The sequence below is a fragment of the Zingiber officinale genome, chromosome 6B (assembly GCF_018446385.1).
Source record: "Zingiber officinale cultivar Zhangliang chromosome 6B, Zo_v1.1, whole genome shotgun sequence".
Taxonomy (NCBI): Eukaryota; Viridiplantae; Streptophyta; class Magnoliopsida; order Zingiberales; family Zingiberaceae; genus Zingiber; species Zingiber officinale.
In genome coordinates, this window is record NC_055996.1 from 50530923 (window position 1) to 50549143 (window position 18221).

Here is an 18221-nt window from a genome sequence, read left to right on the forward strand (position 1 = left end):
GCATGCCGCAACTCCTTCTACAGCACTGAAGACGTCGCCGAAAGCATCCATGGACCCTACCGACGCCGCCGAACGCGTCCAGCAACCCTTCCGCGCACACCCCCCGAGCGACCGATTGCGGACGATCGCGGACGCCTAATAATTAATTATTTTATTTAATTAATTTAAATAATTTTAAGGATGTGTGATATTTTGAATAAACTTTTATAAACTCTAATTAAATTATCCTAATAAAATATATAAAAAATAAATTTAATAAATTTTATTAATTAATATTCTGAAATTTTTTTTAATATTTTAAATTTCATTTAAAAATAAAAAAATATAATAATTCTTATTTATATTCTAATATATTTTTTTTATTATTTTAAATTTCATTTTAGATTTCAAAAAAAATCTTTAAAAATTCTAAAAAATTCTAATAAATTATATTTATATTCTGATATTTTTTTATTATTTTATATTTTTTGACTTGATATTTTTTTACTATTTAAAATATATATTGTTTAATTAATAATTAATTAAATGAATAAATAGTTAATTTATATAATTATTATTATATATAAAGTAATATCTTGTATTAATTTATAGACTTATTATTATAGATAGATCCATTTTAATTCGACTTATTGATATATCAATTTTATTTAAATAAAATTATTTTTAATTATTTTTCTAATAATATTAAATTGTTTAATAATTGAGAACTTATACAAAATCAATATACAACTTATATTTATATACACCATAAACATATTTATTTTATAATTATTATATATAAATAAAAAAATACTGAAACTATATCAACATAGCACAATACGATACCGAAACTGTATCGTTCCGGTATGAAACTGAAACCTCGGCACGGGTCGAAATTTTAACCTTGATCCAGATTGCTACCACTTCTAACACAAACTATTCATAAGAAAACAGATATAGTGACAACAAACAATTCAACTACCTTGGGTCATTCAAAAGTAATATTAGGAACAGCATGCACTTTACACAATGATGATTTATGAAATTAAGAATACATGCCAAAGGAAAGTTATGATAAAAGTGTGCCATGTCAGCAATTTAGAATCTTGTGTTGCCACACCCATCCATGTGCACGCTGAGACACAAAAACTGTCAGCATAGTGGCACCAGGTCTCAAATGGCATATCACATCACCAGCAACAATGCAAAAGTGATCTCCATACGAAGCATGGAGGAAAGTATGAAAAGGCATTTGTGGTGGCTAGGAAAGGTGGTTAAACAATTTTCCAGCTGAACCCAAGTTTGAGTTGGCAGCAGTAGTAGGTACTATCCCTCCACTTCTTTTGCCTCTTCCTTTTTTCCTTCTTCCTATTCTCAAACTTCCTCTCCTGTTTTTGCCTCTTCGTCCTCTCCCCTTCTTCCTCTTCCTCCCATTTCATCACCACACCACCTTAACATGGTTTTCCAATACTAAACTACTTCAATCAGGAACCAAAATAGCCACAAAAGTGGTATTTTACACCTTGATGCATCTCAACTACAATTTTTGATGCAAGAGTTATTTATAGAAGAATTAGAAGAAAAGAATCAAAGGATAAAAGATGATTAATTGTTTTGATAATAAGTTTGGATAATTGATAAAAGAGGCAGTATTTTATTGCCAGATTCGCTTATCTGTGTCCTTAGTGTATGGGTCATTTGTATCCTACTGTTGAGGTTTCTTTCATCATTTTTTTTTTGTCCCGGGTCTACGGTGCAAGGGAAGGGCGCCAAGTTATCAACTAGGCACTCATGGTTCGATCTATAGCTACAGCACATTTGCAAGGATTTTTCCTCCAAATGGAGCACGTTATTATGGGATCCTGGGCTTCTGGGCCGCCACCACGAGTGCTTCCCAATTTACCCTAGCCAGTAGGAAACTTCCATAGGGTGGGACTGGGTTGATCACCTCAGATTCGGTGTTACCTAATTCATCATTTCATCATCTTTTGTTATCCTATACAATTCACATATTGAACTGAAGAGTAAGCAAACTAAATTTACTTATAAGATGTGCAGATGCAGAAGGCATTCATGTCTCTAAGTGATTCATGGACATAAACACTTCTAAATGTATTTTGAGTGGAGGTGTGGTGCCATCCTTACGTATAACTCTTCCAAACAGAGGCACAAGATGTCTTTTGTAATAATTGCATATTGCAAATGGAGGGAAGAATAGAGTTGACCTAAGGTTATATAATTCATAGCTATTAACAAACATAGTCTGATAAGTAACTGCACAAGTAACAACCATTCATTAAGCAACAAAAAATCGTGAGTCCCAATTATTTAGGCTCGGAGGTAACCGCCATTCAGTAACTAGCAGGATATTTCTAATTTAGACTACAACCAAATGCCAACCCAAAAATCATCAACAATACACAAACATTAAACCAGATTCCTTTCTTTTACGCAGAGGTACCTGTCTAATGCACCTAGGTATTTCTCATAGACTGCAAAAGTAAGTCGACCTCCAGTTGAAGTAGTGAGCACTTCAAAAAGATTGAAACAGGTAATTACATCTGCAATAGTGGGAATGGCAGGTGCTATTCTAGAAAAGGCCTCCACGCCTGCAGTTCTCTCTTTATCCACCTGCAGTAAAGCTAAGATCAGTGAACTCAAAACGAATAGGGAAACTCTTGACCAAAGTCATTGAGAACACCACCATGAAAAAGATGAATGTCAATCTTTACCTTGAGTGTAGGCTGACTTTCTGCTGCAGGTGCCTCCCAGGCTAACATCATATCAAATGTCAACCGTCGAAAGGTCTTGTCTGATAGATGGCCAGAAACTTGAGTAGAGAGAGCAAGGGTTCTAAAACAACAGTATTCCAAGAAGTTCCTTGCATAATTTGAAGAACTCTTTTTAGTATCTGAAGCAACTGAATTAAAATTGCTTTGGAGCTCATCCATAGTAACGTTGAGAATTCTGCAACAAATAAAAGCCAAAAGATACATCATTAATGCTGAAAGTAAACAGGTAAAGCATCCGTATGCCTTATTTTCTATATACCCAGATATCAAAAGGTGATAAGGGATTATTTTGAATTGCATGACATTAATGACATGAAACCAAAGTATTCAATATATTATTTGTAGAGAAAAACCAAGCCAGCAACTGCAAACTAGAACATCTGATTCTAATGGAAAGGTTGAGTTTGGAGATCAATGCTCAGGCTCAGACATTGAGTTGAATGAATTACATACAAGATAAGCATTTTTTATTTTATATGACATCTAACCCTCAGAGACACAAGATTTCACCACTAGGATGTTTGGTAAGACCTAATTTGATATTGGACAAAAGATGATCAAAGACACTTTAGGCTTGGACCCGAGCACCTCTGAAAGAGCTATTTCTCCAGTAGGATGCTATGACCCAACCATGCATTGTAGACAGAGAGGTTATACGCCAAGTCACATCAACAGTTGATACTTTTTGAGCATTTAGCAACATCAAACATTAAAAAATATACAACGACACCCTTGCATGCATTAAATATTGGAGAATAACTAATCCTAAAATAGCAGGCCAAGTAAGATTACACCCCTGCTAATAGGCACCAGACTGATATTCGTGTCCATTTCCTAGTTTCTACAAGCTAATACAAGTGTGTCTGAGATGCCAATGCCCCTATGCAACATAGTTTCCATGGATGCTAAGACAACCAACCACCTAATAGGCGTTCGGGGGCTGGAGCGGGAGCGGGAGCGGGAGCGGGTGTGGCACCCTCCTTCTTTCGGGCAACTTGAGCTTCTTCAATATTGATGAATTCAGTTGTCCGTTCAATCAGCAGGTCAAAGTTGATTGGAGATTTTCTAACCAAATATCTAAAAAAATCATTATCATTAAGTCCTGAGAAAAGAAACTTACTAAAATTTTCATAGTAGCCGTAGTAACATCAATAGTCACCTGATTGAACCTCTTGATGTAGGCTCGAATGATCTCCTTGGGCCCTGTTTAAGTGAGAAGAGGCTTCAAAAGGTTTTGTGATATCACCGATTGCTGGAGAAATACCTTGCGGAAGTGGTGGAGAAATACCTTACGGAAGTCCTTTAAGCGACGAATAAAGTCATTTGGCAACCGTTTGAACCATCGTTGGGCTACTCCGCCAAATATGGTGAGGAATATCGGGCATTTTACACCGTCCGTAAATTACTGAAGAAGGGCGGCGTACTCAAATTTAAGGAGATGATCCTTCGAGTTAGTTGTTCCCGAATATTCTCCTATGTTCAAGTTCTAATAACGTTTGGGTAATGGATCATCCAACACCCTTTGAGAGAACGGAGTAGCAATTCGCTCAGGGGAGCTAGCTACAGCTTTTCCTTTGCACCTGTCCCGCACAGGTACCTCTCCAGTAGACTCCTGGGTATTATTCCTTGGCCCAATTGTTCTAATGGCGTACGAAAAAGTGCTCGGGGACGTCGGATTGGTGAGAGAAGGGCAGGAAGCAAGCGAGCAAGGTCCTCCTCCTGAACCTCTCTCTCCCTTTGATGAGCAGTTATTGATGCTTCTGGATTTGGTGGTGGTAGCATACCACCAGTGTTGGCTTATTGTTGTTGAAGTAATTTCTGCGCTCTGGTATTGATGAGCAACTCCAAATCTTCCTGCATTAAGATGACGGTATTGAGTTTTCCAGCCTCCTCCATCGCAAAACTTCAGATTCAGGCGAAGATTCCCATAAACGATGCCAAACTTGATCCTGCACACAATCAGACGAGCCAACAAAACGTTAGTGACTTAAGACCGGAGTGGGAATCCTTAGCTAGGCCCTCCAACGCTCAAGTAGTCTCCTCTCTTGAAAGTGGAAGAACAGTAAAGAAAATGCAAGAAAGTAGGACTTCAGATGCAAATGTTGGCATACCTTGTTAGTATTAGCCCTAGTACCAATTATGAGATGATTGTAAAGGGTTCATTTTGTATCATATATCATTATTAATAAAATGTAAAGTTGGTTATTATATTTATTTCAGTTCAGTGTCGATTGAATAAGTATAATAATGTCCTTGGATAGTAGGTTCTTATCGACAACATATCAATTGGTTGAATTGATAGTGAGATATTGTAGATATACATAAAACACTGCTCTTAACTATTCCTAGTTAAGTATTAATATACAAGGACAATATTAATGCATTAAAACTAGTATGTAGGTCAACGGATAACTTAATCTCACAAGTCATGGATATGAGATATAAGGTTGACACATGGGTATATATTAGAGAATATATATGAATAGTCCTTAGACTTGAAGTCACTACGATTCCCTACATAAGGAATTGTGTACTTTGGTATCGGCAAACGTCACCTGTAACAAGGTGGACAATAAAGTCGATCATTGGGTATGCAATGAATTATGCGGAGAGATATGAGTGATATAAATGGATCTATCCCTTCCATATGACGGAAGCGATATCTGTGAGCTCCTTGATTAGTAGGACACAAGAATGCATGATCATGCTCAAATGAGTCAATATGAGATATTGAGCTTATTTGATTGAGTGTCTACTTAGAGATCAAGAAACACAAAGATTGATAAGAGGATGACACATTCTATGCCTCATTGATCAATCTAGATATCGAGGATACAAGGATTGAGTCATACAAGATAATAGACATGGAAAGATTAGGTCGGATCTCGACATTCTTGTCACTTGGGTAGCAATGATACATTGCTAGATGTCACTCATTGCTTATGTTTCTAAAATGGTTTTAGATATATTGTCAACGTTACGAGAGTCTATTGGGTCACACACAAAGAACACGTTGATTTGGAGATGGATTATGGGGTTAAGTTTAATCCGAATTATACACATTGAGTTAGACTCGAATAAATTCGGATTAGACATTGAGTAATGGGTTAGACTCATTGGTTTATTGGGTTAATGGCTTATTGGTTAATGGTTAATCCAATATTCTAAATCTAACCCATTAAGATTAATGAATATTAATAGAGATTAATATATCATTAATCAAAAGGAAGATCAAGAGACAAAAATATTTTCTATTTATTGGATGAATACAAAAGTCATTTGCAAAAGTAACCTTTAGGTGAAGTAACCTTTTTGATAAAGTAACCTTTTTGGTGAAGTAATCTATTTGGTAAAGTAACCCTTTTGTGAAGTCACCTTATATAGATGAAGTGACCTTTTGGGTGATAGGGCTCTTCTTCCTTCTTCCACTCTTAGCCAAAACTTTCACGAGAGGTTGCTAGCACAACCTTTGGTTGTTTTTTTCTCCATTTCGTGAATTCGTGAGATGGACGGAGAACGTGTTCGTGTGGATACCATAGAGGCGTGGACGTGTTGATCGCGTTGAGATCTACATCCTAAAGAAACGTTGCTGTCGGGATTGCGAAGGGCACACAGCAAAAGTATATATCTTTTAACAAAACTTAGTATATGGTTTCCTTTGCATGGATCTTCTGGATAGGAACTTATTTTTCCGTTGCGCTTTTCGGCGTGTTTAGCGCTATAGTTCCTTCCAGTGGTATCAGAGCCATTTGTAAAGGCATATACTAAGTTGTAGTAGATTTTGATATGCGATATAGAAATGCATGAGATTTTACTATGATTTACGTGATTATGAGTAAGATTTAGGCCAACGGTCTTGGCTAAACTTTTGTGGGTAGCGGGATCTCAGGCATGGCAGCAACTCATACAATGACTATGCAACTTTGGGGGCGTTGCCCCCTCACCCCGCAAGGGGCGCTGCCTCCTTGACCCCGCCCGCTAACTGGCTAGCGGGACCGTCGTGGCGTTGCGACTCATAAGTCTTTATTTAAATCATAGTAGATTTTATGTCATAAAATATTATGAATGTTATGTAACATAGTGCATGATTATGGCCCTTTACCCCGATGTGATTGGATGTGTGTTGTAATTCATAATACGGCTTACGTGTCGTGCCTCTCCCTTTTCTTTCTTGTTGTAAATTTAGACTACCCTCAAATGTAACTCGAGGTTTCTTTAGGTTTTGTAATTACAAATTAGAGAAGAACAAGTCTACTGGACGACGGTGAAAAGAGAGGAGGACAACAACACATGACGATCGAGGAAGCACTTGGAGAAGATGCTTTGACCTAGGTTGACCTTACGATCTTCTCATTGGCTTGAGAGGATCATAGAAAATAGGGTCATAATCATGTCACGTTTATTTTATGCATATATGTGATGTATGTCATGATATGCTAATTTTGTATGCGATGCATGTGTAGTTTAATCATGATTAGGTCTTTTTAAATATACCTACCAAAGTTCGATACTCACTACTACCTTGATCATTTGTAGTCAGGTTTGCCAAAGCAAAGTGACTTGTTTTATCTTGGTAGAGTGCGAAAAGACAATAATGATATCCAACTATTGAACTTTGGGTGTGATTTAACTAAGTTGAGAACTTAGAGACATATCCCATACGATGTAATTCAATTATACTAGTCTTAGGTGATTAGCCAAAGCTAACTCAAGATGTGTTATAATGTGGATTTCATAAGATGGGCAAATAAACAAATAGTCTTGTTCACCTAATGATACAAGAGTTACATAGGATGTAATTGGTAAACGTTGTCTATCTAAGTTATACAAATTTTGGGCGATTAGCCAAAACTAACTCAAGAAAAAATATAATATGGATTTTGTCCAATTGGTACACGTTGTCTACCTAAGTTATACAAAGTCTTGGGCGATTAGCCAAAGCTAACTCAAGATGAGGTATAATATGGATTTTGTCCCACATGAATGTTATCGCAATTGGATTTGAAGCTAGTAGTGTGGGTAAAACCACATCCATGACTTGCTCCTACCAAAGCTTTACAATTTAGTGGGAGAATCATTTAATTAAAGGCCTAATTAAATGATCAAAATATGATACTTATTTCTGTATTTTATTGCTATAGATCACCATGTCGTCAAATACTCTCTCTCTCTCCTATCTGTCCTTGATAAGGGCAAGCTCAATGGAGCTAACTTCCTGGACTAGTATAGAAACCTTAGTTCTCAAACAAGAAAGGAAACTGTACGTCCTAGAGTAGCTCATTCCTGAAGCCCCCCCCCCCCCCCCCCACGACTGCTACTAGAGCTGATAAGGATGTTTATAAGAAGCATCATGATAATGCATTAGATGTATCATGCCTTATGCTCGCCACCATGAACTCTGAGCTTCAGAAGCAACATGAGAACATGGATGCTTATGATATGGTTGAACATCTTAGACAACTATATCAAGGACAAGCAAGGCATGAGAGATTTGAGATCTCTAAAGCACTGTTTCAATGCAGAATGCAAGAAGGAAGTCCCGTAGGGCCATATGTACTCAAAATGATTGGGTATGTTGAAAACCTACAGCGATTGAGATTTCCATTAGGCCAAGAATTGGTCATGGATCTTATCTTGCAGTCATTGCCCGATAGCTATAGTCAATTCGTCATGAACTACAATATGAATGAAATTAACAAACCGCTGCCTAAGATGTTAAGCATGTTGAGAACTGCTAAACTCAACCTTAAGAAGGCAAAGCCTAGTACCATGTTAATGGTGCCAAAGGGCAAAGGCAAAACTCATGCACTGAAACCTAAAGGCGGGGTAGCTAAGGAAGGAACCTGCTTCCACTGTGGTGAAAAAGGACACTGGAAGCGGAACTGCAAGTTGTACCTAGAGGAAGTAAAATGGAAAGGAAGTGAGACTTCTGCCTCAAGTATAAATGTTATAGAAGTCAATCTATCTATTTCTTCTTCATGGGTATTAGATACCGGGTGGCATCTCACATTTGTACTAATGTGTAGGAGCTGAGAAATAGTAGATCTTTGACAAAGGGCGAAGTGGACCTACGAGTAGGTAATGGTGCAAGAGTTGCTGCTATAGCTGTAGGAACATATTCCTTATCTTTGTCCACTAGACTTGTTTTAGAACTTGAAGAGTGTTGTTATATGTCTGCCTTAACTAAGAACATCATCTCTGTTTCTTGTTTGGACAAGAAAGGATTCTCATTTATAAGAAAGGACAAATGTTGTTCCGTTTATTTCAATGAAATGTTCTATTGTAGTGCACATCTCGTGAATGGACTCTATGTTCTAGACTTTGACAACTCAATCTATAATATAAATACCAAACGGTTCCAGTCTAATGATTTGAACCAAATATATCTCTGGCATTGTCGCTTAGGTCACATAAATGAGAGTCACATATCCCAACTCTATAAGGATGGACTTTTGGACTCATTTGATTTTGAATCATATGAAGTATGTGAATCTTGTCTTCAAAGCAAGATGACAAAAACTCCATTTAGTGGACATAGCGAAAGAGTTAATGACTTGTTAGGACTCATACATACTGATGTATGCGGCCCTTTCAGAATAACAGCTAGAGGAGACTATCATTACTTCATTACTTTCACTGATGATATTAGTAGATATGGCTACGTGTATCTGATGAGACACAAGTCAGAATCCTTTAAAAAGTTCAAAGAATTCAAGAATGAAATACAAAACCAACTTGGTAAGCGTATTAAGATGCTTCGATCCGATCAAGGTGGGGAATACCGTAGCCAAGAATTTCATGACCATCTCGTTGAGTGTGGAACCATATCTCAACTTACTCCACCTGGCACACCACAATGGAATGGTGTATCAAAAAGGAGAAATCGTACTTTATTAGATATGGTACAATCGATGATGAGTCAAACAGAACTTCCTACTTCCTTCTGGGGATATGCTCTAGAGACAGCCGCTTTCACACTTAACCGCGTTCCATCTAAGGTTGTCATAAAGACACCATATACAATATGGACTAGGAAGAGTCCCAAGATGTCTTTCATGAAGATTTGGGAATGTGACGCTTACGTTCGACAACAAGTCTCAGATAAACTAGGACCCAAATTAGACAAGTGCTACTTTGTAGGATATTCCAAGAAAACAAATGGATATTACTTCTATAATCCCACATAAGGCAAAGTGTTTATTGCCAGAACTAGTGTTTTTCTAGAAAAGGAATTCAATTTTAGAAAAACTAGTGGGAGTCAAGTCAATCTTGAAGAAATTCAAGATACACAAACTAGCACCGAAGCCTTAATGGAAACTGAACAGGTACCACAAGATATTGTGGATCATGATTTTGTTACACCATAAGAAATTGTGGAGCAACAACTTGTTCAAGTAGCACAAGCTCTACGCAGATCTGATAGGGCTCGTCGTCAAACTGAGAGATATTCTTTTCTCTTGTCTGACAACGGTGATGTAATGCTAGTTGGTCTCAACGAACCTATGTCTTATCAGGAAGCTGTACAGGGTCCAGATTCTGAAAAGTGGCTAGAGGCCATGAGATCTGAAATGGAATTCATGCACACTAACTAAGTATGGACTTTGGTTGATCCACCTGAAGGGATCAAACCCATTGGGTGTAAGTGGGTCTTCAAAGTGAAGACTGACAAGGATGGGCATATGCATACCTATAAAGGTAGATTGGTAGCTAAAGGTTTCAAGCAAATTCATGATATAAACTATGATGAAACTTTTTCACCAGTTGCGATGCTCAAGTCTATTCGGATTTTACTTACTATTGCAGCTTACTATGATTATGAGATCTGGCAGATGGATGTCAAAACCGCATTTCTTAACGAAAATCTGTTCAAGGATGTGTACATGGCACAACCTGAAGGTTTTGTAGATCCAAAGAATGCTACAAAGGTTTGTAAGCTGGAAAGATCTATTTATGGATTAAAGCAAGCTTCTAGAAGCTGAAATCTTCGATTTGATGATGCGATCAAAACGTTTGGTTTCATTAAGAATGAAGATGAACCTTGTGTCTACAAGAAGGTTAGTGGGAGCACAGTCATCTTTCTCATATTGTATGTAGATGGCATACTTCTCATTGGAAATGATATTCCTACTCTTCAGTCAGTGAAGACTTGGCTTGGGAATTGTTTTTCAATGAAAGACTTAAGTGAAACAGTCTATATTTTAGGCATCAAGATCTATAGAGATAGATCTAAAAGATTGTTTGACCTAAGTCAGAGTACATACATTGATAAGGTGCTTAAATGTTTTGCCATGGAGAATTCCAAAAAGGGATTCTTGCCGATGTCACATGGTGTGAGTCTTTCGAAGACTCAATGTCCCTCTTCTAAGGAAGAAAGGGATCACGTGGATCATATTCCTTATGCATCTGTTATAGGGTCTATCATGTGTGTCATACTTTGTACTCGCCCAGATGTCTCGTATGCTTTAAGCATGACGAGCAAATACCAGTTAGATCCCAGTGAAGGTCACTGGACAGCAATCAAAAATATTCTTAAGTACTTGAGAAGGAATCACGATTATTTCTTGATCTTTGGAGGCGATGAAGAGCTTGTTGTAAAGGGTTACACCGATGCTAGCTTCCAAACTGACAAGGATGATTACAGATCGCAGTCAGGGTATGTGTTTTGCTTAAATGGTGGTGCTGTGAGCTGGAAGAATTCAAAGCAAGACACAGTAGCTGATTCTACAACAGAGGCCGAGTACATTGCTCCTTCAGCTGCAGCAAAGGAGGCTGTTTGGATCAGGAAGTCCATCACAAAGCTTGGTATTGTTCCTAATATAGCGAACTCAATAGACCTTTATTGTGATAATAATGGGGTTATTGCACAGGCTAAGGAATCTCACTCTCATCAGAGATCCAAATACATACTACGACGATTCCATCTCATTCGAGAGATTGTCGATAGAGGAGATGTAAGGATATGCAGAGTCCCGACCGATGCTAACATTGCAGATCTTTTAACTAAGGCTTTGACATAGAGGAAGCATGATGGTCACACTAGGTCCATAGGTATTCGATATCTTAGTGATTGGTACTAGTGCTAGTGGGAGATTGTTAGTATTAGTCCTAGTACCAATTATGAGATGATTGTAAAGGGATCGTTTTGTATCATATATCATTATTAATAAAAGGCAAAGTTAGTTACTATATTTATTTCAATTTAGTGCCGATTGAATAAGTATAATAATGTCATTGGGTAGTAGGTTCTTATCTACAACATATTAATTGGTTGAATTGATAGTAAGATATTGTAGATATACATGGAACACTACTCTTAACTATTGCTAATCAAGCATTAATATACAAGGACAATATTAATGCATTAAGACTAGCATGTAGGTCAACGGATAACTTAATCTCATAAGTCATGGATATGAGATATCAGGTTGACATATGGATATATATTAGAGAATATATACTGAATGACCCGCCATGAAAATGTTTCATGGATCGTTATATGAGTGTCATAAACATTCTCATGTGACTATTATGAATAGTCCTTAGACTTGAAGTCACTACGGTTCCCTATATAAGGAGTTGTGTACTTTAGTATCGACAAATGTCACTTGTAACAAGGTGGACAATAAAGTCGATCATTGGGTATACAATGAATTATGTGGAGAGATATGAGTGATGTAAATGGGATATATCCCTTCCATATGACGGAAGCGATATCTGTGGGTCCCTTGATTAGTAGGACACAAGAATGCATGGTCATGCTTAAATGAGTCAATATGAGATATTGAGCTTATTTGATTGAGTGTCTACTTATAGATCAAGAAACACAAAGATTGATAAGAGGATGACACATTCTATGCCTCATTGATCAATCTAGATATCAAGGATAGAAGGATTGAGTTATACAAGATAATAGACATGGAAAGATTAGGTCGGATCTCGACATTCTTGTCACTTGGATAGCAATAATACATTGCTAGATGTCACTCATTGCTTATGTTTCTAAAATAGTTTTAGATACATTGTCAACGTTACGAGAGTCTATTGGGTCACACACAAAGAACATGTTGATTTGGAGATGAATTATAGAGTTAAATTTAATCCGAATTATACACATTGAGTTAGACTCGAATGAATTCGGATTAGACTTATTGAGTAATGGGTCTAGACTCATTGGTTTATTGGGTTAATGGCTTATTGGGTTAATGGTTAATCTAATATTCTAAATCTAACCCATTAAGATTAATGAATATTAATAAAGATTAACATATCATTAATCAAATGGAAGATCAAGAGACAAAAATATTTTGTATTCATTGGATGAATACAAAAGTCATTTGAAAAAGTATCCTTTAGGTGAAGTAACCTTTTTGATAAAGTTACATTTTTGGTGAAGTAATCTATTTGGTAAAGTAACCCTTTTGTGAAGTCACCTTGTATAGATGGAGTGACCTTTTGGGTGATGGGGCTCTTCTTGGTTTTTGCTCTTCTTCCTTCTTCCACTCTTAGCCAAAACTTCCACGAGAGGTTGCTAGCACAACCTTTGATTGTTTTTTTCTCCATTTCGTGAGTTCGTGAGATGGACGGAGAACGTGTTCGTGTAGATACCATAGAGGTGCGGACTTGTTGATCGCGCTGAGATCTACATCCTAAAGAAACGTTGTTATCGGGATTGCGAAGGGCACGCAGCAAAGGTATATATCTTTTAACAAAACTTAGTATATGGTTTCCTTTGCATGATCTTCTAGATAGGAACTTATTTTTCCGCTGCGCTTTTCGACGTGTTTAGCGCTATAGTTCCTTACATACCTTGAGAGGATTCCCCTTTTTATACCCCTCACATAACCTTCGCGATTGTGAGGTGGTGCCCGGTTTGTTAGAATTTTTAAGGTGATGCAAGAAAGTATAACCTGGATGTTTCATGATAGTTTTGAGGAATCTTTTTTCTACCTCCTTTGTCGTTTATGCTCCACATCATTACTGAAGTTATTGACGGAGAACACTGTTATAACTGACTCATTAATGGAAAACCAATTAGTTTTCAAAGAAGATTTCAAAGGAATATTCCCCAACAATTACGATAGGCTGTCAAAATGTTGTCTGTTGTTTCCCTACTGAATGCATCTCAGCCGCTCCACCGGAAACAAGTAGACCCTCACCTGAGTAGGTACAAAACCAAGCTGCATCTCAAGCTTAGACAAAAATACAATATATAGAAGAAACAGATTTTAGGGATTAAAACCAAATCCAAATTTCCCAATCTGGCATTGCTATGAGATAGTGGCAAATCTTGAGTTAGATCCCAGCGCAAAAGTCTTGAATTTAACCTAGACAAGTGGCTGCTTCATATGGAATCTAGCCAACAAGCAAGTAGGATCTAATTATGGTGGTTTGGCTAAATGAATATACATGTTAGCAAAAGGACAGTAGTCGTCGTCATTGTGTAAGCTCGAGCTTACGAACAGTATCACATTCAAGTAAGCCGAAACATGGAACAATGGTGGTCGACCATGTCTAATCATTACTCGATGAAAACCCTTTAAATAGGCAGCTAACCAACTTCTCGAGCAGGCTCAATGAGGCGCCCACAAAGCCCTCTAACTCTCACCTCGTCGCGCGGTTACATTCCCTAACTTAGGCTTTGTCGCAATAAAGCCAATTCTAAAGTGAGGACAAACTCGAACCCTAGATCGCAGTCTTTTATCTCAAGTTACATTAGTAGTTACCGGTAGTGTAATCAACTTCGAATCAGGAATATCAATATGAATAGCAAGTGATGAAGACGGCCAACGTACTGGGAGCAACGGCCGACGATGACGTTGGCCACAGGAGAAAGGTCAGATATCCACTTCCTCCGGCCGGATGGCGAGTGGCGCATCTCCTCGTACTCATCCTCGAAGGAAGTTCGGCGGCTGAGCACCCACTTGAGCGACTTCTCCCGCACGATCCCTTGGATCAAATCGCGCGTCTTGTTCATCATCGCCATCTCCTCTCTCCCCAGAAACAATCGAGGTCCTTCCTCTTTCTCGAATCCAACCAGGTCCGTCCTAGGGCAGTGAACTCTTCGTCATGTCCCCGTTTCCCGGTACCATTCTTGATGCGCAAGGTCGCAATTACTGCGCCTCCAAGGCAACGGATCATCTGCGCCGATACAACTGACAAGGGTCAAAAGGGGGAGAAGCTACGGGATACAATAGGCTCGATGCGGTGCCGACTGCGATCCCCACCTACCCGCTTCAGCCACTAGCTACAAGATCACGCGGTGGCGGGGCCTGGTCTCAGTCTCGCCAATCGTCGCCCTCCGAACCGTGAGCCCGTTTCGGTTAAGTAAAAGGGTGGATTTGGAGTGAAGTTTTTTGGTGCTAGTTTTAGTTTGGTAATTTGGCTCGTTTGTTTAGTTAGTGTGTAATACGATTCTTAGTGGAGATGTTAGTTTTAGTTTAATACTTTGGGCCGTTCCTTATTTATTCAGCAGGCGCACCTAGAATTTAGAAACATTTTAATTTTCTAATAGATTTATCAATTGAGAGGTATTTTGTGTCATCCCTTTTCTTTTGGGATACCCTTTGTTTTTTATTGGATAATGAAAAATATGATGATGGTCCACAAGTCTAGTATCTTGTAATTATATGTCTGATTTAAAAAAAATCCTATAAATATATTATAGTTGGAAATCAAGCCACGAATGTTTAAATGATAATTTAAAGTCATTCCACTATACCATAGCATCGAGAGCTATTGACGATGCTTTCAAGATTGCTAAAAAGATTTTTTAGATGTGGTTAACTCTGCAAGAAATAACATGTATCGAAGGGCTTGTTGGGAGTTATTTGGCGAGGCAAATTGGCGTAGAATTACATTTTCATCATACCTCTGTGATGATGATATCATTATCGTATATAGGCGGAGAAGAGCGATGAAAAATTATGTCACCTCTTTCCAAAAGCGTGCCTCTTTCATCTCCACCAACGAGTGCAATCCTTTACGACAAACACGTGAAAAGAGACTCTCATGTGTTCGGGCTTGGGAGCACAATCCATTTGGACTTAGAGGACTTGACCACTCGACACTCAAGGTGCTCGGGGGGCGACGATCAACGCTTTGGTGATTGGGGTGCTCGATCGTGCTCAAATGATCAACATTTGGGTGCTCGACCAAACAACATTTGAGATGCTCGAGCGATTGGCGCTCGAGTGCTTGAGTCATTGAGTGATCAGCTAGCACTTGAGTGCTTAAACGATCAACTCTTGGGTGATCAGGATGCTCGAGTGATCAGTACTCGAGTGCTCAAACGATCAGCGCTCGGGTGATCAGGGTGCTCAATCGCATTCGAGTGCTCAAGAATTTGGCACTTGACACTCAAGGTACTCAGACGATCAAGGCTCGAGTGCTCGGGTGATCAACGTTTGGGTGATTGGGGTGCTCGAGAATTTGGCACTTAGGTGCTTGGGCACTTAAGGTGCTCGACTGCTCGAGTATTCAGTGTTCCGCAATTCACTAGGCTTGAGCAATGTTTGACACTTGGGCAATCAAACGTTTGACGATCGAGCGCTCAGCCACTCGCCCACTCAAGGTGCTCGGGTGATCAACACTCAGGTGCTCAGGTTGCTCGACCATGCTCAGGAGCTTAAGTGCTTAGGTGCTCAGGTGATCAACACTTGGGTGATTATCATCACTCGGGTGCTCGGGAGTTTAGCACTCGACCACTCGAACACTCAGGGTGCTTAGTCACTCGAACGTTTAGCAATTAACTGTGGCTCCCTGTTTTAGATGACTCAATATGATGACTGTGTCACGTAGTATCTTAATCTAGATATCAATGTTGTCATGCATCTTTACAATTTGTAGTTCTTTATAGAATCCAAAAGAAGATTTTGCTCATTAACCTCGTGTTAATCTATATTAAAGACTCCGCCTTATGATTTGCAAATATAAATTGATTAAAGACCTATTGTGACAGAATGCTTCGACCTTTTCTACTATAATGTTGGAGGTAGGGTTGTAAATGAATCAAGCGTTCGTGAATAAACTTGGTGTTCGGCTTGGTAAGAGCTTGTTTATGTTCGTTCGATATACATAAGATTAATTAAACAAACAAGTTTGAATAGCTCGTTAAGCTAAACAAACAAGGTTGAACACATATGTGTTCAGCTCGTTAACGTTCGTGAACAATGTTAACGAACCATATTTATTAATAAAACTCTTTTCAATATGCTAAATAAATAATAAAATAAAATTAAAAAATTTAAATTATCAAACTCAATAACCAATCAAATAACTAAAAGTTTCGAACAATCAAACAAACTTAAATTGAGAGTTTGATAAAATCTAAACGGACCAAACTCAAGCCAAGCTCAAACCAAGGTTGAATTGAGAGCTTGATAACATCTAAATGAACCAAGTTCAAGTCAAGCTTCAAACAAGCTCAAGCTCATAAAAAATAAACCAAGTCAAGCTTGAACACTCATTTCATGTAACACCCGTAAATTTCCTCTATTTTAAAAGGGCAAAAAGAAATAAAAGAAGAGAAAAGAAATAAAAATATATTCATAAATGGCCCGGGCAAAGATTTTAACCCGAGACCTCTTAGTTGAGATTAGTTTAAGTTACCATTAGGGTGGTGGTAAAGCATCACATTAGCAATAGGAAACAATTCCTTATAAGCAGATTTTGTGCGAGGAGATGTTTCAACTTCCACTTAGTATAAAAAGGAAATGAAGAGACTAAAAACCTAACTCTTGATTCCCTTTCTTCCTCCCTAGCTGAATTCCCTCTCCCCTCTTGTACTTTTTCGGCCAAGAACCCTAGGATTCCAAATTTCCAAAGCTTTTCAAGAAAAGAACCTAAGAGGAGGCTTCTCCATGAGGATTAGTACGTAGGGGAGGAGAAATCCGGAGACCAAGGCATATAAGGGAGGCTTATTCTCCCAAAACCCTAGTGGTATAATCGTAAGGAATAGCGAAAGGATGTAAGTATCTTTCACATGCAGTATAAGTTGCTTTAAAGATGTGTTTTGTAATGTCTTTTATGCATGATTTAGAAGATGCATGTTGAAATATGATTTAGACGTGTTAAGGAAGAAGCATGCCATATTATGTATGATGCCCTCTAAATTTTTGGGATTAAGAGCATGTTTAGATCATCTCGATTTGCTTCTCATTAAGTTTTGGGACTAAGAAGTATAATCAAGTGCCTAAAGTACTTCCCTATAAGTACGGGGGAATTAAACGCACATAAGGTGTTTGGTTAAATACCAAGCAAGTGCAAGTACAAGAAATTAATAGTTAAAAGAAAGTATTTTAATTTAAAAAGACATGTACCGGACACAAGGTCCATGGGTGGGCTCCTAAATCACCCCTAGACCCCTAGATCGCCTAGTAGTACCTTGATAGGTTCGGGATTAACTACCTCGGATCTTATTAAAGATGCGCATAAAGTGGTACAATGTCAGGC

General features: G+C 38.2%; 1 protein-coding gene across 1 annotated transcript in view; it reads right to left on the reverse strand.

The window, feature by feature from the left end:
* LOC121992419 overlaps positions 1-14978 on the reverse strand; it is a 40770-nt gene extending 25792 nt beyond the window's left edge. Inside the window, exons 1-3 of the mRNA XM_042546773.1 lie at positions 14564-14978; positions 2712-2946; positions 2441-2610 (exon numbers count right to left, since the gene is read on the reverse strand). Coding sequence (XP_042402707.1) covers positions 2441-2610; positions 2712-2946; positions 14564-14754 — 596 coding nt within the window. The 5' untranslated portion in view covers positions 14755-14978. The remainder of the gene's footprint in view (positions 1-2440; positions 2611-2711; positions 2947-14563) is intronic.
* Positions 14979-18221: the final 3243 nt, after the last annotated feature.